Source organism: Sorex fumeus, unplaced genomic scaffold (genome assembly GCF_029834395.1).
Source record: "Sorex fumeus unplaced genomic scaffold, SorFum_2.1 ptg000063l, whole genome shotgun sequence".
Taxonomy (NCBI): Eukaryota; Metazoa; Chordata; class Mammalia; order Eulipotyphla; family Soricidae; genus Sorex; species Sorex fumeus.
In genome coordinates, this window is record NW_026606120.1 from 80211232 (window position 1) to 80239022 (window position 27791).

The 27791-nt window shown below is 42.0% G+C and overlaps 1 protein-coding gene across 8 annotated transcripts in view; it reads left to right on the forward strand.

The window, feature by feature from the left end:
• TANC2 (tetratricopeptide repeat, ankyrin repeat and coiled-coil containing 2) overlaps nt 1-27791 on the forward strand; it is a 413565-nt gene that overhangs the window by 238894 nt on the left and 146880 nt on the right. For all 8 annotated transcript variants that reach the window (XM_056126689.1, XM_056126692.1, XM_056126693.1 and 5 more), the window contains 2 exons: nt 8053-8201; nt 17218-17404. In XM_056126689.1, coding sequence (XP_055982664.1) covers nt 8053-8201; nt 17218-17404 — 336 coding nt within the window. The remainder of the gene's footprint in view (nt 1-8052; nt 8202-17217; nt 17405-27791) is intronic.

The following is a 27791-nucleotide window of genomic DNA, read 5'->3' on the forward strand; positions in this document are numbered from 1 at the left end:
ATTTAAGTTCGGCAGCCGAAGACCTCCAGGACCAGCCACCACCATGCTGAGACCACTCTCCGCACACCTGAAGGTACCGGCAGAGGGACAAAGCCACGTGGGTTCCGGGGCCGAGATCTCCAAGCCTACTCGGATTGGAGTCGAGCATCCTCCACCCAGATCCTCCAAATTCCAGTAGGCAGGGGTCACACCCACCAACTGGCCCCCTGGTGCCATGTAATCCCATCAGCTGCCAAGACTCTGAGACTATAAAAACCAGCTCCCGGAACCGGACATCTTATTATGACATCTCATTCCTACTTTGACAAACTGGCAGGCTACTGAATGTAGCCTGCCCACGCGGCAGAGTCAGGCAAACTCCCCGTGGCGCACCCAATATGCCAAATACCAGTAACAATGATGAGTCTCATTCTCCTAAAGAGCCTTGAATATAACCTCAGGGCCAGGATGAAGGAGACGTTACTGGGGCCTGCTCGAGGCAATGGACGAATAACAGAATGATCTGTGATCTGTGATCTGTGATTTAAGTTATGGCTGTATTTGAGTTAAATTAAATGTCTACACATTAAATGTGTACAGTGTGTACAGTAGTGCTGTATAACAAAACTTACACTGAAAGTTACAGCACCCAGAGAGAAGGAGTGTTTTTCTTACTCAGGAATTTGCAAGTGTTGGTGGAGTAACTGTTTCAGGCTGAGGAATGTCTGGAGCAACACTTAGGTCCAAGCCAGGCTTCAGTCTATGTGTGCCATGCCAGAAAACACACACCCAACGAACTGCCCATATGCCCATCTTTTCTTTTCACCAGTTGTTTCCTCTATTTTCTTTTCTCTTCTCCAAGTATATCTACAGGAGCTAAGAAGGAAGGATGGGGTGCAAGGTGGGGGTGCGGGTTAAAGATAGTGACTCGGTGAACAGGAAGGAGCTAGTGGTTGCTTTGAACTTGTTCCTTGGCAGGCAGTGATTCTCGATTTGGGAGTCAGTTTGGGGAGGGTGTGAAAGATCCCTGTGCTAGCTCCAGCCCATACTGTGATAAGTAGCAGTCCCTGCTTTTAGCGGTAACTGTTTTCCAATATTCATCACAAGAAGAAAAATTGAGGTGATCATTACAGAACTAAGAAATAAAAATATCACCAGGTTTGCTTTGGCAGTTGGGCCAAGCTAATCATGGGTTTTATTAACTCTCTTGGAAAGCATGCGTTTCATTATTTGGCTAAATGTGTACAAATTTCTAAATCTTGAAATAGATGAGAACAAGCAGTTTGTAATTAACAGATCATAAAGGAAAATAATAAACAGCCTGATGTGAAAATGCTAGGAGAACTAAGAGAGCCTATGGAACTAAACGATGGGTAGCTTGCCATGTTAGGATGCAGATTAGTGATTTGGATACATTAGCTATTAGGCATTCAGTTTTAATCATTAATCATTATTTAAGCCCTGTGCACATTGGTTACTCTAAGTAGAAGTAACCAAAATCAGAAGTATTTGTGCAAATACTGTAAAGTATATGGGGACAGGGGGTGGAATTGGGGCAGACCCAGCTATACTCAGGGCTTCTCCTAGCTCTGCACTCAGAATCACTCCTGGTAGGACTCTGGGGATCATGTGGGATGCTAGGGATCAAATCCAGGTCAGCCGCATGCTAGGCAAGTACTCTACCTAACTGATGATTTGCTACGAATAACCCAGAGAATACAAGCAAGCACATTACTTACTATTGTTGGTTGTTATAAAAGATTTCTTAAAGAATGCAAATGAAGAGCTGTACAAGGTGAGGACTGGAATAGTCCCAAGCACAAGAACTTTTGAAGCTTGGGTGTACTATCCACCTGGCATGTAGGTATGTTTGTAAGACATGTGTTTTCATAGGCGTTCCATTGTATTACACACCATTCATTAAATGATTCACCATTGGTGATTACCTCAGTTCTTCACCACCTCCCTTGGAGGTGTGGGATGGAGTGCAAGTTTTCATGCTGATGTTACCCATGGGCCCCCTAAACATTAGTTAATATATCCAATGTATGAAAAGAGCTTATTATGAAAAGTAGAAGTTGCATCTCACTCTTCAGGAAATTCCAAGAATCTGGGAAGCGTGAGGACCACCTTTCATGAAATTATGAACAAACACACATATTTCTTTTTTATCACAATATTACAAATCCTATAAGCAATGTGCTTGTTAATAGGTTTTCTCTTATTTGAACAATGTCACTATTTAAAATATTGCTTTCCAGTATAAGAGGCAGTGTAATAGGCTAATTGGCAGCCTGCCTTCCAAACCTGGCTTCACCATTTACTAGTTGTGTAATTTGGGGCAAGAGTGTGCCTTAGTTTTCTCTTCTGTAAAATAGGAGTATTATACCTATTTACTAAGAATAACTATGTGTTAAATAAATGGATCTGTAATGATAATGTATTTTTCATATAGATTCGATTTTTCAAAGTCCGTAACCATTCCTATTCCATAGTCTTTAAGACCTCACTGTACTTAGTGTTAGCATGAATGGAGAAAATATTTGGTAATTATCATAATAACTTTTAGAGAAATTAAAATGGAGTCACAGACTATCTAGAGGTCAGAAATCTATATTAAAATTATAAAAAGTGTAAAATTTTTAAAAGCTTATTCACTTTGCCCAGAGGAGAAGGGAATAATTTGTGAATTTGAATTTAGTAATTGCCTTGTATCAAGGAATAAAAAGGTTTCAGCTATCTTGGGAGAGTTAAGTATTTACAATATAAAAAACAATCATACAAATTTTCTTATTTCAGGGCTGGAGAGATAGTACAGCGGGTAGGTGCCTGCATTGCATGCAGCTGACCCAGGTTCAATCCCCATCATCCTGTATGGTCCCCCAGGCACTATTAGCAGTAATTCTGAGTGCAGAGTCAGGAATAACCCCCAAGTAACCCCCATTAGGTGTAACCCCAAAGCAAAACAAAAAGGTTTTCTTATTTCTTTTTTATGATAGAGAAATCTAATTGTGTTCACCTTTAGGAGGGAGTGAAAGAGGGAAGGGACAATAGACCCTGTTTTTCTACTATGACATAGTTCAGTGAGACTTGTGTATAATTTTGTTTGTTTGGGGGCTACACCCACTGGTGCTCAGGGTTACTCCTTACCCTGTGCCCAGGACTCATTCCTGTAAGTGCTCAGGGAACCATATGGGATGTGGGGGATCAAACTTGAGTCAGCCATGTAAGGCAAGTGGCTGCCCCCTGTACTATCTATATACCTTTTCTATAAATGAATTGACTATAATGATAGTGTATAAAAGTACACATAGAGTCTCTTGCCCTGAATCTCTATTTATGACTCTTTATTTGGGGGATTTGGTCTGCACCTCATTGTACTCAGGGACTATTTCTGGCTTTATGCATAGGACTTAACTCCTGGCACTGTTCTAGAGATCTTGAGTGGTTCGAGGGATCAAACCAGGGTCAGCCACAAGCAAGACAAGTGCCTGACTTCATGTTTATTTCTCTGACCCCAACTTTTGAGTTTAATAGAGGGGTTAAGATAAATGTTAAATTTTAACTAATATCATTTTCTAGTCCTGAAAAGTAGTTTTGTATAAAATCTAAGTAGCCTGAAAATTAAGAAACTGTGGTATTTTGGCACCAAACCATATGGCATCATAGCTAATGTTTGCTATGCTAAAAAAACATACATAATACTTTAAAAAATTAAAACATTTTTAAATGCTTTATTGGTTATCTGCTACTGTGGATTGTTAATAAGGTTCTTATTATTTCAGTGCTTCTGAATGTAAAACAAAACTTGATAAAATGTTGACAATGAAGAAAGTTAATGCATATAGATATCTAACATAGGTAAATTTCACATCATATTTCTGCATCATTTTAATAGATATTCTTGAGTTCCAACTCCTTTTTATGTAATTCCAGTAAATGCCTATTTGGAAATAAATTGGTTTGTACAAGGAAGAAATTAATACTGATTTTTGTTTCATATCTGGCTGTGAGAAGGCTTGAAAAGAGTTACTGTCATTGGTACCACTTAAAAATGACCTAAATTGAAAAAATAAAAAACCAAATTGCATGGAAAAATTAACTCTGCAAGCAGATTTAAGTAAATTTCAAAAAATTTATGGGAAGAAATGGGGTTGAGTGGGATTTCTTTTTGTAGTGCTGAAAATAGAAGGTGATCCTAGTTGCATAATGTAATAAACTAAATATCTGAATTGTAAACTTAAAGGGGTACTGCTATTTGCATAATCAGTTTTCCAGTTCTTGGCGGGGGTTCTTCCCAGATATGCTGGGCACCACCAGGGCTGCACCTGGAGCTGCTGCAGTGCTGAGGTTGCAGCTCAGTACCCTTTGCATGTGGACAGGTACTTTGAGCTACCATCCAGCCTTATGTATCATGTTTTAAAGATGACACTGAGGTCTGGAGTGATAATTTACAGTGCTGGAGCACATGCCTGTCATTCAAAAGACTCTGAGTTCAATCCTCAGCATCACAGGAACCCTGAGCAGCATAAGATATCCTCAGTGATCCCTAAAACCCCAGATACCATACCAGCATGGTATCTTGGTGCCCAAGGTTTGTACTGTCCAGCCAGTGCAGCAGAACTGAGTATTGGCCCAGAGTTCCAGAACTTCTGAGCATTGCTTAGTATCAGATGATCCTGTTAGGTATGTGTTATCTGAGTTCTATCTGGTACAGAGTAGGAACACAGCCAGTGTGGCGCGGAGGGCATCCAAGTGTAGAGAACAAAAGGAAATTGCTCTTGTGAGGAATAGATTTGATAGGTAAGGGTAATGAGAAGTCTCACTGTTGGAGAACTGGAAAGAAACACGATATTAAGTCAGGATTAAAGACATCACTATGACATTTCCTGGGGCAGGGCTCGGGTGGTTTACAGGGATTGACATAATGAATATGAAGCTGTGTCTATGTGCGTATGAGTATGTATGTACTGCTACCTCTGCCCAGTGAGTGAACCTGGAAGACAGTGGCATCCTAACATAAACAAACATTGCTGATCATTCTAAATCCCTCTCTCTACTAGAAAACAGTCAGGGCTTCTTGGTCAATCTACTCATTTGAAGGCTGTCACTGTAAGTAAGCACTGTCCTCCCGTTGTTCATCAATTTGCTCAAGCGGGCACCAGTAACGTCTCCATTGTGAGACTTGTTACTGTTTTTGGCATATCGAATACGCCACAGGAAGCTTGCCAGGCTCTGCCATACGGGCGGGATACTCTCAGTTGCTTGCCGGGCTCCTTGAGAAGGATGGAGAAATCGAACCCGGGTCAGCCACGTGCAAGGCAAACGCCCTACCCACTGTGCTATTGCTCCATCCCATTTGAAGGTTATAGTAGGGAAAATACAAGGTATAAGCTACAGTATAAAACTGTGCCAGAAAGCAGTTCATAAGTGAAAGGGTTGTGTCAGAAGACAGGAGTAATAAACTTGTAAGCACTTGCCCTTGATCTAGATTGTAGAAACATTTATCTACAAAATAAATAACAATAGTGACATCATAATCGATTGAATAAGAGAGGAATCAGTGTGTTCCTGATATGGATAGATGGATGGATTTATGGATGGATGGGTGGGTAGATTGGTGGGGAAGAAGCTAAACTATAAAAGGAATAATGGATTTGGCAGGCATTGTAGTAATTATTCCACCAACAAACATGAATGCAGGAAAGAAAGTCGCACTGTAGCACTGTTCTCCTTTTGTTCATCGATTTGCTCTAGCGGGCAGCAGTAACGTCTCACAACAAATTGTGAGACTTGTTGTTACTGTTTTGGCATATTGAATACATCACAGGTAGCTTGCCAGGCTTTGCCGTGCGGGCAAGATACTCTCGGTAGCTTGCCGGGCTCTTTGAGAGGGGCAGAGAAATCAAACCCGGGTCTGCCATGTCAGCCGCATGCAAGGAAAACAAACGCCTTACCCGCTGTGCTGTGACTCCAGTGAATGAATGCAGAAAAGAAAGTAGTGGGGAAAAGTTTATTGAGAGTGATACTGATACTTTATATCAGTGTCCATACTATCATTTATGGATAAAAACTAAAAGAGTGGAAATAGCCTTAGTGTCCAACATTGAATGAGATATATCACTGTACACATTAAATGAGATATGTGTAAACATTAAGTCAGGTATATGTCTTATTCAATGTTTATATACGTATATACATGTTAAAATGTGTGTGTTTATATATACATATATGTGTTTGGTTTTAACATACTTGCTTGTATGTTAACGCTTATATACATTCTCTGTCCTTCTCAGAGGGCCTGGCAAGCTACTGAGAGTATCCTGCCCGCACACAGAGCCTGGCAAGCTCCCTGTGGCATATTCGATATGCCAAAAATAGTAACAATAATGGGTCTCATTCCCCTGACCCTGAACGAGCCTCCAATATGGCACCATTGGGAAGGACAAGTAAGGAGAGGCTGCTAAAATCTCAGGGCTGGGATGAATGGAGATGTTACTGGCACCTGCTCGAGCAAATCAGTGAACAGTGGGATGACAGTGATACAGTGATATATAAACATGCATATATTTGGAATTCTATCATATGCTATAATATGGATGAACCTTGAAAGTGGAATGCAAAGTAGGAGAAGCTACACAAAGGTAGAACACATACTGTATTATTACATTTATCTGAGGTATCTAGAAGTGCTGAATTAATTATTGATTAATTATTATACAAAGAAAGTATAAGAGGTTATTTGGGCATAGTAAGAGGTAGGGAAATTGGGATTTTTTTTATTCATTGGATATAGAGTTTCAGTGAGAATGATGAGAAATTCTGGAAGTAGATAGGGCCTGTGGTTGCACTGCGTTGTCTGTGTACTTATTGTCACCAGATAATGAATAAAAATGGTTAAATGACTAACTTTGTGTATTTTATCACAAATTTTTTTCAATTTTATTTTATTGAGGAATAGATATATACACAGTCTCAAAGTATCCTCCCATAAATACTTATTTAAAAGATAAAAAAATACCATTTTAGAGTGAAAAAATCTGACCAACACAACTATACTCAAGTGATCAAAATTAACCAGCATTGCTTCTGTAATATTTCTGCCAGATAATGCCTAACTTGAATCAAATCATATGGTTAACTCAAATTGAGATAAACTGTGCAAAGCATCTGACCTATAACCTTAAAAAAAGTGTCAAGCTCATTAAGTTAAAAAACGACAGCTATTGGAGATCATGAAAGATAAGAGAACAGAGAACTAAATGCATTGTATAATCCTAAATTGGATTATTTTGCTAGAAAGCACATTGTTGGAACAAAAGGTTAAAAACTTAAATGGTGTTTATAATAATGTAAAATGTTTATTTCTTAACTGTGTTGATTTGGTTACTGTGATGATATGAGAGCATTCTTGTTATAGGAAGTAACATTTGTTATGTAAAGGATGTTATGCCTTTGCTTTTGCATGGGTAAGGGGAGAAACTTAGAACTATTCTTCATTTTTTGTAAGCTTGAAATGATTTCAAATTTTTAAAAAGCATTTACACAGTGCAAAAATAAATAAAAAATTAAATAATATGAATAAAGATAGTGCTTTGGGCCAGGAACTAGACTAGTTCTTTGTTTAGGCTAGTTAACCTAAGGAGTCGGAGAGATGATGCAATGGGTAAAGCACTCGCCAGGCATCCTTCCTGACACCAGTTCAAAGTCCAGGCACTACATATGGTCCCTGGAGCACCATCATGGGTTATTCCTGGGTATAGAGCCTGAAATAGTCCCTGACTACCATTGAATTTTTTTTTAATTTAGAAGGTTAATTGCTAAAGAAATGGAAACTTTAATAAATTAGAAATACTTTCTGTCAAACATTTTAAGTACAAAACTTTAGTATAATCTGAGAGGACTGATTATATATCAGTTATTTATGAATGAATGGGGAAACCATTTTCTAGATACTGACCTTACAATTTTAGATTTAGAGTGTGAAAATAAGGAAATAACCAATATATAGAGTTGTAAAACTGGTCATTTTATATTAAAAAATTCATGTGTTTCACTCTTTGTCTGTTACAGGTGATGCTGAACAGGAACTTGGCCCTCCTCCATCTGTAGATGAGGCAGCAAACACACTCATGACTCGTCTGGGTTTCCTCCTTGGAGAGAAAGTCACAGAAGTCCAGTCAGGTGACCAATACAACATGGAAGTACAGGATGAAAATCAGGTAAGCTGCTTTCTGTCAACTGTGTGGAACATGGGAGAAATCAAACTATTATGCTAGAAAAGGGAAAACGTTGCAAGGGTTGTGTGTGTCTGTGTCTGTATGTGTGTGTCTGTGTGTCTGTGTGTGTGTGTCTGTGTGTTTACCAAAGATATACACTTCTGACATTATCATCATGCAGAGCCATAAAGCAGTTATCAGTAGATTTCAAATGATTTCTAGTCCAGGGCTGGAGCAATAGCACAGCGATAGGGCATTTGCCTTGCACACAGCTAGCCTGGCCGAGCCGGGTTTGATTCCTCCACCCCTCTCAGAGAGCCTGGCAAGCTACCTGTGACGTATTCAGTATGCCAAACACAGTAACAAGAAGTCTTAAAATGGAGACGTTACTGGGCCTGCTCGAGTAATTCGATGATGAACAATGGGAGGACAGTGTTTGTGTTTGTTTTCTAATCCAGAGAGATCCCTTACAGCTGTGCTTTGCATGCAGGAAACACAATCCTGTCACCTCATCATCCCAGATCACTGCCAGGAACAACCCCCTAAGCTCAGTAGGCCCAGAGCACTGCAGGCTGTCACCCAAAAACAAACAAAAAAATTCCATTTACTAGGAAAACCATAGAATTAATTAACTATAAAATGGTGATTTAGAACATGATAGAAATCCCATACATTTGTATATTAATAACTTATAAGTAGCATTTACTTATATAAAATCACAATAAATTAGAAAACATTTATTATATCATATGTTTAGTTGTGAGGATTTTTTTGAGGATGTTTTTCTTATGTTTGCTAATATGCAATATGTAAGACTCATGATGGCAGGGATTGACGACTTTTTAAAAGTCACTTTACATTGTTACATCAAAGTGCTATGCTCTATGAATAAAAATAGGAATGATGTGTCAAGTTCAAATGTGAACTTTCTAAAAATAAGCAAGTAAAAGGACATAAAGATTACATTTTGAGATCTGAGTATTTGCTATGAATTTGTTTCTAAAATTATTTTTCTTTACCAAAATTTATACCTGTAGTTGATTTTGCTGATGTTTCATGTCACAGCATGTTGCAATGATTTCTGAATAAAGTCTTAAGTTTATTGTGTGTGCCTTAGTTATCCAGTTGTAGAAATAAATGAGTATAACTATTAGTATAATTATTCCAACATAATAGAAAAACCACAGGGTCAGAAGGTAGAAAACTTGCATTCCGCTTCCAACTCCATCACCTGCCGTTTTGTAAATGTAGACATGTCCTGTAAGTTTTCTGAGTTTCATACATCTTACTTCATCGATTTGCTCAGGCGGGCGCCAGTAACGTCTCCATTCGTCCCAGCCCTGAGATTTTAGGAGCTTCTCCTTACTCATCCTTCCCAATGGTGACGTATTGGAGGCTTTTGGGGGGTCAGGGGAATAAGACCCATTATTGTTACTGTTTTTGGCATATCAAATACGCCACAGGGAGTTTACCAGGCTCTGCCATGTGGGCGGGGATACTCTCGGTAGCTTGCCGGGCTCTCCGAGAGGAACCTCCACGTAGCAATCACTTTACATTCCAATTTTCAGGTTTAAAAAATACTGTAAACATACTGCTGGAAAGCAGTGGGATAGTACCAAATGCAAGTAGTTTGCTTTTACATTCTTTGTTCTTAGAAGCTATATTTCCATATTCTGGTATGATATGAAGTAACACCAGACAGAATTATTGTGTGAATACAATTAAATAATGAATATAAAAGTACTTCGTAATCTACGTACAGAGACTGGAGAGATAGTAGAGCAGGTAAGGCATTTGCCTTGCATCCAGCTGACCTAGGTTGCATGCAGATAGCCTCAGCACCATATGTGGTCCCCTGAGCACAGAACCAGAAATAAGCCCTGAGAGCACAGCCAGGGTGGCCCAAAAATAATTTTCAAAAGGAACATATAATATATACTTAGTATAAATTTATATAAAAACTTTATGATTTAGGGGATATTAAATTCATAGGACCCTTTGAAATTATATACAGGACCCTTTCAGTTTCACATTTCTTTTATTGAGGGGAATGGGGAGTGAACACCCAATCCATTTCTCTTCCTTTTTTTTTTTTTGATGAAGCAGGAGTTTATTGAAACTTACTAGGAAAGATGCGAAGGAATAGAAAGGGGAAAGTATATGTTTGAGGGAGAACATAGGCATCTACTGAGTAGAAATAAGAAACAGAAAAGCAAGTGATATACGTGTTCAAGAGAGAACATAGGCTTGAAAACAAGCCCATTTCTAATTTCTTAAATGGGAAAAATATTGTTCATTATGCTTCTCATATTTGGTTGATAGGAATAGGTAAGACAATCAGTATCAACTGTAAAATAATACATAAATATAAAATACTAATGAAGCTAAATGATAGGTCCTTGAAATATACTGCGAAGCAATCTTGGAACCACAAAGAAAGTGGCTAAATTATTATGAGAAGTTCTAATCTTAGAATATTAAGAACTTCCTAACACCCCAAATTTTGCCGGTGTGCCTTTGGCCAGACCCCAACAACTTGGGACCAAGTTTACCAAAAAATTTAACAGCCACAAGTTAGGTATGTGGGAGCCATGCCCATAAACCACCTCTGGCTCAGCTATCTAAGCTTATTTATTGGCCTTATCTCAGAGACCCATAAATAAATCTTGAAAGAGATTAAAAGCCACAGTTAATCTCATACCTGTGCATGGATAAATGGACTGTAGTAAGTTGGAGGGGGGCAGGTTGGCCTGTTCCTGCCCAAGCAGAACCCCCAGCAGCCACTTGCTTCCACAATCCAAAATTGCTGCCATACCCCCAGCAAGACTCCAGCATCTCTGGGCGGACCTCACCAAGATATAATCTCCTGAAAATTCAGGTACGTGGGTTTTGTGACTGAAATCTCCAGGCTTTCACAGAGTTGGGGTGGGCTACTTCCCCCCACTTCCTAACACACATGGAAGCACTGGCATTCACTCCCACGAACCAACTCCAGGGCCACCCTGTAAACTCTATTACTGGCCTTGCTTCTGAGATTCATAAATCTCGAAAGAGATCAAAAGACAGAGACACAGCAATGAGTCCAGGAAGACACCACAGAGCCAGAAATCTCTCTGGGCCCCATAATGAGCCAATTTCACCAGGGGCACCCCAGAATGGAGCAGGTACACTCTCCCCACCTACTCCAGATGGAATCCTGGCGACCAAGAGCTTCCACAAGCAAGGCCCAGGAATGCGGGTTCCAGGACAAAATCTCCATGCCACATGGGGGCAGAGGCACAGGGCTGTCCCTCCCCGGCTCCCCGCCTGCCCGTAGGCCTGGCTGTCACGCCCACAATGTACCTCCGGGCACCATCTTAGCACACCAACAGCCCTAGTCCAGAATTGAGTACCAAAATGGATTAGTGTCCTACAGAAATGTCTCTGGAACCCAACTATTTACAATCTAGGATTCCAGAAGCATGTGGCCGCATCACCCATGATATTCAAAATGAGCAATGGACAATAAATGGCCTAGTATCTGCCCCTGGCAGGCAGGCTTGAATGGTGGTGGGAAAATTCAAGCAAAACATAATGCCCAAAAGTAGAGAGAGAGTATTGGGAAAATTGCCTACCATGGAGACAGGGTGAGGACTGAGGAAGGGGGGGGGGGCGATATACAGGGGACACTGGTGGTGGAAAATGTGCAATGGCGGAGGATGGGTGTTTTGGCTATTGTGAACAGTGCTGCAATGAGCATATAGGTACAGATTTCATTTCTACTATGCTTTTTTGCATCCTTGGGATATATTCCCAGAAGTGGTATTGGGGGGTTATGGAAGCTCAATTTCTAGTTTTTGAAGGATTGTCCATATTGTTTTCCAGAAAGGCTGGATTAGTGGGCATTCCCCCCAACGGTGAAAGAGCATCCCTTTTTCCCCACATCCATGTCAGCACTGGTTGCTTTTGTTCTTTTGAATGTGTGCCAGTCTCTGTGGTGTGAGATGGTATCTCATTGTTGTTTTGATTTGCATCTCCCTAATGGCTAGTAATGTGGAGCATTTTTTCATGTGCCTTTGGCCATTTGTATTGAAGATGAATTTCTTTTTTTTTTTTAAGATGTAGGAGTACTGCTATTTATTCAGCCACTGATTATCTGATTGAATTGGGCATGAACTCCACCTTACTTTATTTTTTCATAATTTTATTTATTTTTTTCTTCTTATATTTATTTATTGAATCACTGTGGGGAAAGTTACTAAACTTTCAGGTTTAAGTCTCGGTCATACAATGATCAAACACCTTTCCCTTCACCAGTACTCATTTTTCACTACCAAGAACCCCAATATACCCCCCACACCTCCCAATGCCTGTGAGGCAGATGATTTCCACTTAATTATTCTCTACATTGATTACATTCATTATTTTGACAAAAGATGCACCTTTATTGTTTAGAATCCCCCCCCCCCAACAATCAGAATTGCTGAAAAGGCATTGTGAAATACTTTGTTTTCTATAGCTGGTTATGAGAATCATATAATGTCTTATTTTGGATTTCTGCAAAGAGCCAGATAATTACAAGATTGGTTTCTGTGCGTCTGTTGTTATGGCTGTGCCCGAGAGCAGCTCATTAGGGGCAACTCGTGACCTCGGTAGGGTGTGAAGGACGAGCCGGTACTGCCCCCCTTCCCATGAGACTGCAGTTGCCCCATGACCACCGGTTCATACCTGACTTTCCTATAAGCTCTGAAGTGGTGGCCACCCTGTGCTGGGAGGGAAAAAGGCGGAAGGGAGCAACACACTTTCCCTCCTGGGGAGGCATGGCGCCATAGTTTAACGCATGGTCCAATCACTTTTCTGCTGCAAGCTGCCAGGCTCTGGTCTAAGTCCTTTTGCCTCTGGAGCCATGGCCATGCCAGAGAGCCGCTCATGGGGGGAAACTCATGACCTTGGTAGGGCGTGAAGAATGAGCCAGTACCGCCTCCCTTCCCATGAGACTGCAGTTGCCCTGTCACCACCAGCTCATACCTAGCTTTCCAATAAGCTCTGAGGCTGCGGCCACCTTGCTGGCGGGGGGAGGAGGGGGCGGGGGAGCGGAAGAGAGCAACACCCTTTCCCTCTCGGGGAGGCATGGAGCTGTAGTTTAACGCATGGTCCATTCAATTTTCGGCTGCAAGCTGCGGGGCTCTGGATTAAGTCCTTTTGCCTCTGGAACCATGGCCGTGCCAGAGAGCCACTCGGGGGGGGGGGGCAACTTGTGACCTCAGTAAGGCATAAAGGACAAACCAGTACCACCCCCCTTCCCATGAGATTGCAGTTGACCCGTCACCGCCTGCTCATATCTGGCTTTCCAATAAGCTCTGCGGCAGCGGCTATCTTGTATGTGGTCCAGATGCATTTCTGCCAAAAGCTGCTGGATTTCGAGATTTGTTTCTGAGTCTCTGGGATCATGGCCGTTAAGCAGCTTGATCAGGAGCCAGAGAGGCCGTTTGTAGGCAGCGACTCAGGGTCTCATTGGGACAGGGAGGAAAGGGCCGGTCCCACCCCCATCTGGTGAGGCCCTGCGTGTCTCATCACTGTGGACTCAAACCTGACTGTCCAGTGGCCTCTGGAGGATGGCAGTCACCGGGCCGCCAGGGGGAATAGGCCAAGGCATGAAACCTACTCCCACCTGGAGTGGCCCAGTGCTAGTAACCTACTATAGGAACAGGACGCATTTCTGCCAAAAGCCTTTGGGTTCCGAGATTCATTTCTGAGTCTCTGGGATCATGGCCATTAAGCAGTTCCATAAGGAACCAGAGAGGCCATGCCTCCAATTATATAGCTGAGCCAGAGGTGGTTTGTGGGTGTCTCCCACATACCTAACTTTTGGCCATTTACTTTCTTGGTAAACTTTGCCCCAAGTTTTTGGGGTCTGGCCAAAGGCACAGCAGCAATTTTGGGGTATCTGAAAGTCTGACGGTGCCATGAGGCTGCTGATGCACTCGCCTCACAGGTACAGATTGACCTGCTGGTGGCACCATACCCCCTTGAAGATGAATTTCTTTAGTTAAAAAACTTTATAGTGACTGTATCCTCAAAATAATATTAGTAAAGACAATCAACACATTCAAGCCTGAATAAATAATTTTTCTTTTAAAGACAAATTGAAAGTGATATCCAACTGATATAATTTTCTTCTCTTGGTACTTTTTGGGGCATCAGAAAAAAACTTTTAGTTCTTCCTAAGCTTTGTTGTTGTTGTTGTTGTTGTTGTCTTTGTAATTATCAACCATGTGTAATGTCCAACCTTAAAGAGATTAAGAATGGGAATTTGGGGTCCTTCTGGCGAACTCTAAGGACAATAGGAAATACCCCTGAGAGGTTTTGGAAGTGGAGTGGTTTAATTGGACAACCATTGTCATCTATATCAGAGAGATTGTTAGATATTGTCTTCCTGTGCCTAGAAGAGATTTCAGTATGTCACTGAAAAATAGAGAATTTGTCCTTTAATTTATTACGGATGCTTTTTCTGCTTTGTCAATAGCTTAAAGTAGCTTTTCTTTCATCTTTGCTTTTACTTTTTGTTTGTTGCTTTTGTTTTGGAGCCACATACGGCTGTGCTCAGGGACCCTCCTGGTGATACTTCGGAGGTCGTATATAACATGAAGGATCAAACACAGGTCGGCTATGTACAATGCAAGAGCCCTACCTGCTGTCCTATCTCTGTCTCTCCAGTTCTTCCTTTTAAAATTTTCAAAACACACCTTCTGTGAAATGATTTATACGGCAAAATCTAACTTGTCAGAATGGGTTGTTGGGCCTTAACCTTATTGGCAAAATTATAAGTTTTCTTTTTCAAAAAGCAGACTGAGAATCTTGTCTAAAAAGAGAAATGGGTTGCTACAGAAGTTAAAAGACTCAATAATAATGAAAAATTTCTAAAATAGAGTGACTAGATATATGTCTACTGCAATAAAGTCTAATACAAATTATTTTATCTTTTCGCATGTTTATTAATCTAGGAATGAGATTAAAAATGTTCATGCCAGATTCTAAGGAAGAATCCTAATTCAGTCATTTTGAAGTACAGTTCAACATGTGCCCATTTTGTAGGAAGCCTTGTATGTTTTTTACGATTCACGGGTGATTCTAACAGTAGAATCAGTTAAAAATAATATTCTACTCAGTTAAAAATAATAATTCAGTGACTCAATTAAAAAACTAAAAATCAAAAATAAATTTAAAAAATAAAATGCATTGATTTAGGTCTTAGTTTGCTAAGACAGTTTGATCTTAGTATTATTGATACAACTGAAAAGATTTACTTGACTACAAGTTTCTGAAAATGTTACTTAGGTTGAGAGAACAGGGACAAGGGACCCAAGACAATGGTGGAGGGAAACGGATACTCTGGTGGGGAGTATGGTGCTGAATATTATATGCATGAAACTACATCACTGATGGTTTTGTAAATTAATGTCAATAAAATTTTTAAAAATTTTAAATAATCAAGTATATCTTTTATAGCATGATTTAAAAGGATTTAAGTTCAGGTATAAAAAAATCATTCATGATGCTAAGTGATCTCAGTGTGTAATCAATTTCTCTAAAGAAATTTAGTTTTATATAGATTAATATAATATAAACAAAACAAAAAACACCATCCTCCTGTTGTTCATTGATTTTCTCGAGCGGGTCCAGTAACGTCTTCATTGTGAGACTTTGTTGTTACTGTGTTTGGCATATCGAATACGTCACGGGGAGCTTGCCAGGCTCTGCCGTGCGGGCTCAATACTCTCGGTAGCTTGCCGGGCTCTCCGAGAGGGGCGGAGGGATCGAACTCGGGTCGACCATGTTGGCTGCGTGCAAGGCAAACGCCCTGCCGCTGTGCTATCACTCCAGCTCCTAATATAATATCAATAATACAAAATAAAATTTGTAGACAAATTTTTCAAATAAGCTTTTTTTCCTATATTCATTTATTATCTCTGATCAGCATCTTCTGTATCCAAAAAAGCCTACATATTTGTATTAAGAATGATGTTTTTGAATTCTCTGTGACTACAGAAATTTTATTTTAAATCAAAGAAAATGCTTAGGGATATTTTAGTATCTGTATTGCAAATCATAAGGCCCAAAAGGAGAGAGAGAGAGAGAGAGAGAGAGAGAGAGAGAGAGAGAGAGAATGAGGGGGAGGGGGAAATGGAGGGGGAGGAGGAAGGGCAAAGTACCTGCTAGAAGCAGGTGGAAGGAGGGAGGGAAACTGGGGACATTGGTGGTAGGATATGTACACTGGTGAAGGGATAGGTATTACTGAAACAGTCATGAACAACTTTGTAACTGTGTATCTTACTATGATTCAAGTAAATGATAATGCAATAAAAGATAGAGACAACATACACACACACAAAAAAAAAAAAAGGACAATGATTATCAAGACAGTTCCATGCCTTTGGAAAGCTTTATTGACTGGAAATAGAAAGCACTGTAGCACTGTCCTCCCATTGTTCATCGATTTGCTCGAGTGGGCACCAGTAACATCTCCATTGTGAGACTTGTTGTTACTGTTTTTGGCATATCGATACACCACTGGTAGCTTGCCAGGCTTTGCCGTGCAGGCGAGATTCTCGCAGTAGCTTGCCAGGCTCTTCGAGAGGGGCGGAGGAATTGAACCCAGGTCAGCCCAGCCAGCTGCATGCAAGGCAAACGCCCTACCTGCTGTGCTATTTCTCCAGCCCAGAAATAGAAAACTATCTTAATAAAGTGTCCCTCCCTTGGTCTATTATAGTAATAAAGAATGCTTGTGTCACTAGAAATTTCCTAAGCAGAAAAGCTGACCATGATCTCTTCATGTTAAATTTAAGTTAAACTTATTTTAAATTTAAGTTTCACTTGAATTGTAAAATCTTGTCTATCAAAACAAGTAAAACCTAATGGATATAAAAGCTATAAGTAGAGCTAGTTCTTTTCCTAATTAAAGCATATGTTTTACCGTAATATACCTTACATTTAATGGCTGATGCATTTATATTACTTGTTTTTCATTCTGATTTTTCAGACCTCAGCAATCGCCCAGAGGATAAGCCCTTGTTCCACCCTGACTAGCAGCACTGCCTCCCCACCAGCCAATAGCCCCTGCTCCACCCTCCCGCCTGTCAGTACAAATCCAACTGCCAAGGATTGCAGCTATGGGGCTGTCACTAGCCCAACCTCCACCCTTGAAAGCAGAGATAGTGGCATCATTGGTGAGTTGTTGTTTTCTTTTTTTTAATTAGTCTATCTCTCTCCACCCATTCTCTCTCCATCTGTTCTTGGGAGCCATTAGGGCCATAGTTGGCATCCAGCCCACATGTGTTGGGTGAAAGATAAGATCATACCTTGCAGTGTGATATCTAGCCAATGCTATATCAAGGCTGTACCCGGTGGTTCTTGGAGGGCCGTGTAGTGCCAATGATGAAATTCAGGGCCTTGCACATCCTAAGTATGGGAGCTATCTCCCCAGCCCCATGTTTTCTCTTTTAAAATTATACAATCTTAATATTTTTAATTAATAAAATACATTATGAACACCACGTTTTACAAAGTTGCTCATAATACAATTGTTACACACTTTCAATATTCCAACATCAGTCCCACCACCTGAGTGACCTTCCCTCTACCATTGTCCCCATTGTCCCAACCACCTCTCAAGTCTGCCTCCATAGCAAGAACACAGTGATATATTTTATATTGCTTTGCAGCTAAATGGCTAATGGAATTATCAAAAATACTTCAGTTAAAATATTTTGTGAAAATTGTTCTCTCTCACCAGGGGGTTGTATCAGTTCTTGTCTGAGAATATAAGCTGTTATGTTTCTAGTCGAGCCTTCTGTGTTGTTGTTTTTGTTTGTTGAGTTTAGTTGCCTTCTATGTTACTTTCCCATCTAATTTGGTGTTTCTACTGGAATTTCAGTATTGTGGAATTTGGAGGTGTTGCTCCAGAAAGTTCAGGATCTGTAGAACTAAGCTGATGAGTTGACATGGTGGTGGCTATGGGTGGTGGGTATAACTTCCAGGGCTGCTGGAAGCCATGGGGTGTGGGGAGGAATTAAGGGGGAGGAAGACTGCCCATTCCCACTCCAAAAAGACCCCAAAATTCTCAGCCTGGGCTGAGAACCTGCAATTTTCGAGGTTTGGTTTCTCTGCAGAGGTTATTAGTGAAGCAGTAGAGTTGGGCCACTAGAGTACAGCAGCAGTAAGGTGAGGGCACAGCTGCTGGGGCTTCAGCAGGGTGGGGACTGTGCCCTCCCTCCTCCCAAGAATGACCCCAGAGTTTTCAGCCTGGAGACCCAGGTGTCCATGAATTTTAGCTGCCTTGTCTTGCTGTTTGGCTGGTGGGTGACTCAACAAGGCAGTGACTGTGGGAGATGGCTCACAAACTTAATGTTTTAAAATTTTTTTAGAGGCTGGAGAGATAGTAACAGCAGATAAGACACTTAACTCAACCAATCCGGGTTTGATTCCCAACATCCCATATGGCACCCACAAACACAACCAGGAGTACTTCCTGAGTACAGAGCCAAAAGTAGCCCACCTGAGCATTACCAGGTATATCCCAAAACAAAACAAACAATTCTTCTTTTGAATTGTTGAGATCACGATCACGATCACGACCATCCTGTTGTTCCTCAATTGCCTCGAGTAGGCCCCAGTAACGTCTCCTTCGTTCTAGCCCTGAGATTTTTAAAAAGTGCCATATTCAAGGTTCTTTCAGGGTTAGGAGAATGAGATCCATCATTGTTACTGGTATTTGGCATATTGGGTACGCCAGGGGAGTTTGCCAGACTCTGCCGTGTGCACAGGTTACATTCGGTAGCCTGCCAGTTTTTCCAAAGTAAGAATGAGATAATAAGAGCTGGGTTTTATAGTCTCTAGATCTTGGCCGTTGATGGGATTACACGGTGCCAGGGGACCAGTTGGTGGGTGTGACCCCTGCCTACTGGAATTTGGAGGATCTGGGTGGAGGATGCTCAGCCCCGATCCGAGCAGGCTTGGAGCTCAGCCCCAGGACCTGCATGCCCTTGTTCCTCTGCCAGTACCTTCATGCATGTGGAGAGTGGTCTCAGCATGGTTGTGGCTGGTTCTGGAGGTCTTCGGCAGAGTCTCCTGCCCTTGCGCATGGCTGTCCTCGCTGGGGCCCCTTGGAGGGGGGCGGGTTAAGTTTCCCTCCCCACCCCAACCAGAGCTCCAGAGCAACACCAAATGTCGCCAAAATAAAAAACACACAGAAGACCCCACAGCGCGCTGTGCCGTTCTAGACTGGTGCAAAACAACACCATGATACTGGGGGCCGTGGGGGGGGGGGGGTACTGAGGCATGGGAACAGAAATGGGGGAGTTACTGGCTCCCTACAGTGCATCTTTCTCTTTTGAATTTGGTGCCATGTTGAAGAAAATGTTGTCCAGTGCTAGCCAGGGGCTGGAGAGATAGTACTGTAGGTGGGATGCTCACCTTGCACACAGCCGACCTGGCTTTGAGCCACAGCACTACATCTGGTTCCCCTGAGCACTGCCAAGCATGATCCCTGAGTGCAGAGCCAAGAGTAAGCCCTATGCACCTCTGAGTGTGGCCAAAAAAACCCAACAACAACAACAATCCCAGCACAGGGTCCAGGACAGGCTGACCTGTCCCAGGAGGGCTCAGGGGGTTAGAGCAGATATCTGTCCCCAGGCAGCTCCTGGTCTGCACTGCTCAGGCTCATAGCCAGCAAATGGGATGCTCTCCAGGTATGCTTCCGCCCCGGGAGCCTGGGGAGAGCCTCTCCTCCCAGCAAATAAAAATTCCAGTTTCCAGCCATTCTGCTCATCACCAGAACCGAGACCCAAAAGAGAGGAGGAGCCTCTTCCAGGGCCACACAGAAACAACACAACCCACCAGCCTGCCTGTGGAGCTGTCACTGGGCAACGTTCCTTCCAGAAACCATGCTCACAAGCTCAGGGCAAGGTGGGGGTACTGACTCCCCTCCGGAGGCACCAAGGTGCACCTCCCTGGACTCCCCCATAGCAAACTCCGTGTGTCACTCCCTTCTTTTATGCCAAAGGACTCCCTCTTCTCTCTCCTCTCCATGTATCCCAAATAAACCTATTTACAGCAATGGGAGAAGCAGCCAGCAACTCTCCATCTTTCTAACTGCTGAGTCTCCATCTGAAATGGAGGGCTGGAGAGAGAGGGCAACGGGGAGGGCATGAGGCTGACCCAGGTTTGATCCCTGGCACCACATGTGGTCTCCTGAGACCTACCAGGAGCGATCCCTGAGTGCAGAGCCAGGAGCAACCCTGAGTGTTGCTGGATGTAGCCCGAGGAAGGAAGGGAGGGAGGGAGGGAGGGAAGAGAGGGAGGAGAGATAAGGGAGGATGGGAGGAAGGAAGGAAGGAAGGAGATGGAGGGAGGGAAGGAGGGAGGGAGGAAGGAAGGAGAGGGAGGGAAGGAGGGAGGGAGGGAGGGAAGGAGGAGGGAGGGAGGGAAGGAGGGAGGGAGGAAGGAAGGAGAGGAAGGAAGGAAGGAGAGGGAGGGAGGGAAGGAAGGAGGGAGGGATTGTTGAGATGTATATATAAAATTTGTCTTCTTTCTAATGCTATGGGAGAGAAATAAAGATAAGCAAAACGAAAGACTTCTCTATTCACTTCCTGCTTAACTGCTTCCTTTAAAGATATACTTCATAAGTTGTGGATCCAAAACTTCTATGAACTTCTTCCTGTAAAGTTGGTTATGACGTGTTTCTTCAAACAAAGTGGTTCAGAATAAAAGCTCAGGGGTCAAAACAATTGTACAGTGGTCAGGTGCTTGCCTAGCACACAGACATGGGTTTGATGTCACCCCCTCCCCCATGTGGTGTCCCGAACCCACGAGGCGTGATCCTTGAGTGCAGAGTCAGGAGTAAGCCCTGAGCATGGCAGGATGTGCCTCTCCATCCCCCTATCCAAAAGAGGGAGGAGGAGAGGGAGGAAGGGGAAGAAGGAGAAGGCTCATCCTTCAATAACCCAAGTTTTATAGAAGTTTTCAGTTCTTCCTATATTTATTGCTTCTTGTATATTTATTAAGGAAAGTCAGTGGAGATGAGTGAAATTTTGGAAAATAATCAGAAGGAAAGAAATGCAATGATAAGAAAATGGGACTGAGCCCAGAAAGTAAGAATACTTTTAAATTGAGTAGGGAATTGAAGACAGAAGCAGAATTGGGTGGTGTCCAAAGAGTAGTCAAACAAATAGGGGGCAGGGGGAAATGGGTTGTTATTATTATATGTTATGATATAATTATTCAAAGCTAGGGAGATGGAATCTAAAGGAAAAGGTAAAGCGAGGAGGCCAACAAATGACAAAAGCTAAAGAGACCCAAGAAAATTAGAATGATTAAGGAATAAAGAAAATAAAACATTCAGCATTCTTCTAAAGATTTTCAAATCAGTATATTTAGATGTTATGTCTAAACAAATATTAATGTTTTAAAAAATTACGTATATCAGCTACTGAAATAAATATATATCAGTATGTGAGTTTAGTCATTTTTAAGTAAATATTAGCTAGATAAAAAGAGTAAAGTAGAGGAATACAAAATCAACACACAAAAACATTTGCATTTTCACTCCTTACCAAAAAAGTTCAAAAGAAAGTTTAGAAAAGAAATCCATTATAGTTGCATCAAAAAGAAAGAAAAACTTAGGAATTAATTTAACCAAAGTGAAAAAAATTATATAATAAACACTATAAAACATTGATGAAGAAATTTTAAAAGATTAGATAAACTAGTTGCCCGCTTGCGTTTACCAGAGCTCTCTACCAGTATAGTGAAAGGCCCTCTCATAATCCAAGCAAGCATTGTTCTTTGCAGAAGCAGAAAATACCATCCTAAAATTCATGTGAAATCTCAAAGTCTCCTGATTTGACAAAATAACCTCAAAAAAGAACGAAGTTGAAGGCCTTACATTTTTTGAACCCAAAATGGATCAAAGATGTAAATGTCACACACACACACACTGTCTTCTCATTGTTCATCGATTTGCTTGAGCAGGCCCAGTAATGTCTCCATTTTGAGACTTGTTACTGTGTTTGACATATTGAATACGTCACAGGTAGCTTGCCAGGCTTTGCCACGCGGGTGAGATGTTCCCGGTAGCTTGCCGGGCTCTCCGAAAGGGGTAGAGGAATCAAACCTGGCTTGGCCAGGCTGGCTGCGCGCAAGGCAAATGCGCTACCACTGTGCTATCACTCTAACCCCAGATCTAAATGTAAAAATTAAAACTTAGATAAAAAACAACAGGAGAAAATGTTTGTGTCTTTGGATTTGGTGGTGATTCTTTTTGTTATTGTTATAACACCAGAAGCACAGGCACAAAAATAAAAATAGATAAATTCAGTTTTGTTAATATTAAAAGTTTTTGCAAAAAAAAAAAAAACCAAAACTTTTACACATTAAAAAATACTATCTTCCCTCTAAGATCAGAGACGAGGCAAGGATGCCCAGTCTCTCCACTGCTGTTCAAAATAGTACTGGAAGTACTTGCAATAGCGATTAGGCAAGAAAAAGATATTAAGGGCATTCAGGTAGGAAAGGAAGAAATCAAGCTCTCACTATTTGCAGATGATATGATACTATACTTAGAGAACCCTATAACCTCCACCAAGAAACTCCTAGAAACAATAGACTTGTATAGTAAAGTTGCAGGCTATAAAATCAATACCCAAAAGTCCATGGCTTTCCTATACGCAAACAGTGAGACAGAAGAAAGCGACATGAAAAAAACAATCCCGTTCACAATTGTGCCCCAGAAAATCAAGTACCTGGGAATCAGCTTAACTAAGGAAGTAAAGGACCTGTACAAAGAAAACTACAAAACGCTACTTCAGGAAATAAAAGAGGACATAAGGAAATGGAAAGATATCCCCTGCTCATGGGTCGGGAAACTTAACATTGTCAAAATGGCAATACTTCCCAAAGCATTGTACAAATTCAATGCAATCCCTATAAGGATACCCATGACATTCTTCAAAGAAATGGAACAAACACTCCTGAAATTTATATGGAACAATAAGCCCCCACGAATAGCTAAAGCAATTCTTGGGAAAAAGAAAATGGGAGGAATCAACCTCCCTAACTTCAAGCTTTACTATAAAGCAGTAATAATTAAAACAGCATGGTACTGGAACAAAGGCAGAGCTGCAGACCAATGGAAAAGGGTTGAATACACTGACATCTTCCCTCAATCATATGATCATCTAATCTTTGATAAAGGTGGAAGAAATGTGAAGTAAGGAGTAAGGAAAGCCTCTTTAACAAATTGTGCTGGCGAAACTGGACAGCTACATGCAAAAAAATGGGCTTAGAATTCTGCCTAACACCATGTACAAAAGTAAGATCAAAACGGATTAAAGACCTCAACACCAGACCAGAAACCATAAGGTACATTGAAGACAAAGTTGGCAAAACCCTCCATGACATTGAAGCTAATGGTATCTTCAAAGATGTCACGCCACTGGCCGAGCAAGTGAAAACAGAGATAGATAAATGGGACTTTCTTAAACTAAGAAGATTCTGCACCTCAAAAGAAACAGTGACCAAAATACAAAGACAGTCTACAGAATGGGAAAAGATATTCGCCAAATACACATCTGACAAGGGGTTGATATCAAGGATATATAAAGTACTGGTTGAACTCTACAAGAAGAAAACGTCGAACCCCATCAAAGAAATGGGGCAATGAAATGAACAGAAACTTTCTCAAAGAAGAAATCCAAATGGCAAAAAAATCACATGAGAAAATGCTCTACATCATTAATCATCAGGGAGATGCAGATCAAAACCACAATGAGATACCATCTCACACCTCAGAGACTGCCCACATCCAAAAGAACAAAAGCAACTGATGCTGGCGTGGATGTGGCAAGAAAGGGACGACTCCTTCACTGTTGGTGGGAATACCAACTAGTTCAGCCCTTTTGGAAAACAGTATGGACAATTCTAAAAAAATTAGAAATTGAGCTCCCATTTTCGACACTGGAGAAGAATTGTTCCTCGAAACATGCGATAAAAGAGGTGTTGGAGGCGTCTGTGTCCTTTTCAACACAAACTTGGCCAAGAGCATTGATTCATTCGAATGCCTAACAACCCGTATCGGACGTTTACATTTGAATAGATGTGGCTCACTGCCTGCAGTTTCTATCTTCATTGTCTACGCACCAACATCTCATTATGATGAAAGAGAAATCGAGAAGTTCTACATGGAGCTAGAGAAGTTCTATAAAGAAGACCACACCTTCTACAAGATCACTGTGGGTGATTTTAATGCCAAGATAGGACCGAGAAGAGCACCTGAAGAACTTCACATCGGTACCCATGGCCTAGAATGGAACGAACAGGGTGAGAGACTGTCTGAGTTCATCATGTCGACCAAGACCATCCATGGTAACTCACAGTTCCAGAAGGCAGAATCTAAACGATGGACATGGGAGTCTCCTGGCGGACGATTCCACAACGAAATAGACCACATCATATTCAATCGATGGTTTTGCCTGACTGATATCGCTGTTGTCCCAAAATTTCGAACGGGATCGGACCACCGTCTCCTTCGTGCAAAATTCTACTTCACAGAGTGGGGAGAAAGGGCTGCAAAGTTCAAAAAGAGAACTCCCAGAATGACCACCAACTGGGAACTCTTTGGTACTATTGCGGCAACATGGGAAGATGCCATTGTTGACAACATTGACGAGAAATACGATCAACTGGTTCAGCACCTCCATGAATGTGCGAGGAACGCCAAGAGAGAGATAGCCACAAAAAATCGCCTATCTTCGAAAACTCTTGAGCTAATTCGCCAGCGTGGTTTGGCGCATGCCTCAGGCAACCACAAGCTAACGTCCAAGCTCGCAGAGCAGTGCAGAGATGCGATCAAGGAAGACCTCAAAGAGAGAAGAGCAGAAGTACTGGTAGATGCGGCAGAAGCCGGGAAAAGTATTCGTAACACCCTCCTGTCCTTCGCCAACTACAAGACCAAGATGACTGCCCTCCGACATCCTGATGGATCCATCGCATCCTCCAGAACGGCAATGGAGAAGATTATCCATGACTTCTACTCAAATCTCTTCGATAGCCATGTCCACTTGCTGACATACCAAATTCCACAGGATGGATATGTCGTTCCCAACGTTCTCCCTTCTGAAATCCGACACGCCATTTCGTCGGTAAAGAAACAGCACCCGGCCCAGACAAGGTCAGACCTGAACACCTGAAGAACCTGCCGTCAGTACTCATCAATACACTGGCTCGGCTCTTCACTCGCTACCTGTCTGAATGCAAGGTTCTGTCCCAATGGAAAACCAGCAGGACCGTACTACTGTTCAAGAAGGAAGACATCCATGACATTGGCAACTATCGCCCGATCTGCCTATTGTCTGTCATCTACAAGTTGTTCACTCGAGTCATCCTAAATAGGATTGGCAGAACACTAGATGAAGGACAACCATGCGAGCAAGCCGGGTTCCGCAAAGGATTCAGCACCATCGACCATATCCACACGATAACCAAGCTCATTGAGGTTTCTCAGGAGTTCAAGATGCCACTCTGTTTAACATTCATTGATTTAAAGAAGACCTTTGATTCTGTTGAGACAGAAGCGGTCATTGAAGCCCTAGCCAATCAGGGCATTCAAGCCCAATACATCAAGATTCTCCGTGAGCTGTATTGCGGATTCACTACCAGGATCTCACCATTCTACAAAGAAGTGATCGTTGATGTCAAGAGAGGGGTGCGGCAGGGTGATACCATTTCACCGAAATTCTTCAGTGCCACCCTCGAGAACATCATGCGACGACTGGAATGGGAAGGAATGGGAGTGAAGATAGATGGTCGGCAACTACACCACCTCCGCTTTGCTGATGACATTGTTCTAATAACACCAAACATAAGCCAAGCGGCACAAATGCTGGCCGACTTTGACCGTGAGTGTGGAAAGGTAGGACTACAGCTGAATCTTACGAAGACAATGTTTATGAGAAACAGCCTCATTCCTGACGCCCCATTCGCTCTCAACTGAACAACCATCTCCGAATGCAATAGCTATGTATACCTAGGTCGAGAGGTCAACATGACAAATGACCTGGCACCTGAGCTGCGCAGGAGGAAGAGAGCGGCTTGGAACGCCTTCAAGAGCGTCGAAGAAATAGCTAAGAGGAAGAAGAACCTCCAACTCTGGGCACATCTCTTTGATTCCACTGTTCTTCCTGCATTAACATATGCCTCAGAGACCTGGGCCCTACGCAAACAAGATGAGAACGGTATTCAGGTCTCCCAAAGAAGAATAGAAAGAGCTATGCTTGGAATATCACGTTTCACTCAAATGAGAGAAAGAATCCGGAGTTCTGACCTCCATTAAGGATCAAGAATCAGGGACGCTGTCTCATTTGCCAAGGTGTCGAAAATCAGATGGGCTGGTCACGTAATGAGATTTAAAGATGACCGCTGGAGCTATTACCGACTGGATTCCACGGGATGTCTAAAGACCGCGTGGCCGCCCACCTACCAGATGGTCAGACTTCTTCGTCAAGATCATGAATGATCGGTTTGAGGCTCTTCATGTTCCCGGAGCGAACAGATACCATTGGGCTACACTAGCACGCGACGGGGACAAATGGAGACGTTACTGGCACCCGCTCGAGCAAATCGACGACTAACGGGAAGTTAAGTGATTAAGTGAGCTCCCATTTGACCCAGCAATACCGCTCCTGGGAATATATCCCAGAGAGGTAAAAATGTATAGTCGAAGTGATATCTGCACTTGTTTGTTCATTGCAGCACTCTTTACAATAGCCAGAATCTGGAAAAAACCTGAGTGCCCGAGAACAGATGACTGGTTAAAGAAACTTTGGTACATATACACAATGGAGTACTATGTAGCTGTAAGTGGTACTACATGGAAAGTATCATGCTAAGCGAAATGAGTCAGAAGGAGAAGGATAGACATAGAAAGATTGCATTCATCTGGGGGATATAAAGTAACAAAATAGGAGATTAATACCCAAGAATAGCTGAGATCAGTACCAGGAGGATTACTCCATAGCTTAGAGGCCAACCGGGCATTCTAGGGGAAAGGGCAGCTCAGATAGAGAAGGGAGCACCAAATAAAGGGTGTTTGGAGAATCCTCCCAGGAGGGGAGATGCATGTTGAAAGTAGACTGTGGACTGAACATGATTGCCACTCAATGCCTCTTTTGCAGACCACAACACCCAAAAGGAAAGAGAGAACAAAAGGAAATGCCCTGCCACAGAGGCAGGGTGGGATGGGGGGGATGGGTGTGGGAGGGATACTGGGATCCATGGTGGAGGAAAATGGGCACTGGTGGAGGGATGGGTATATAATCGAAACCCAGGCACAGAAATTTGTAAATCTACAACTGTACCTCATGGTGTTTCACTAATAATAAAAAAAAGAAGAAAAAAAATACTATCAAGTTTGAAAAGAAAATTCAAAAAATAGGAGAAAATATTTGAACATCCTGTTTTTCTATCCCTGTACTTTTTTTTCATTCTTCATAGCATTTTCATTGGTAGTCTTTACAGTCTCCATATTATTACAAATAAAACCTCTCTGCTTCTCATCTAATT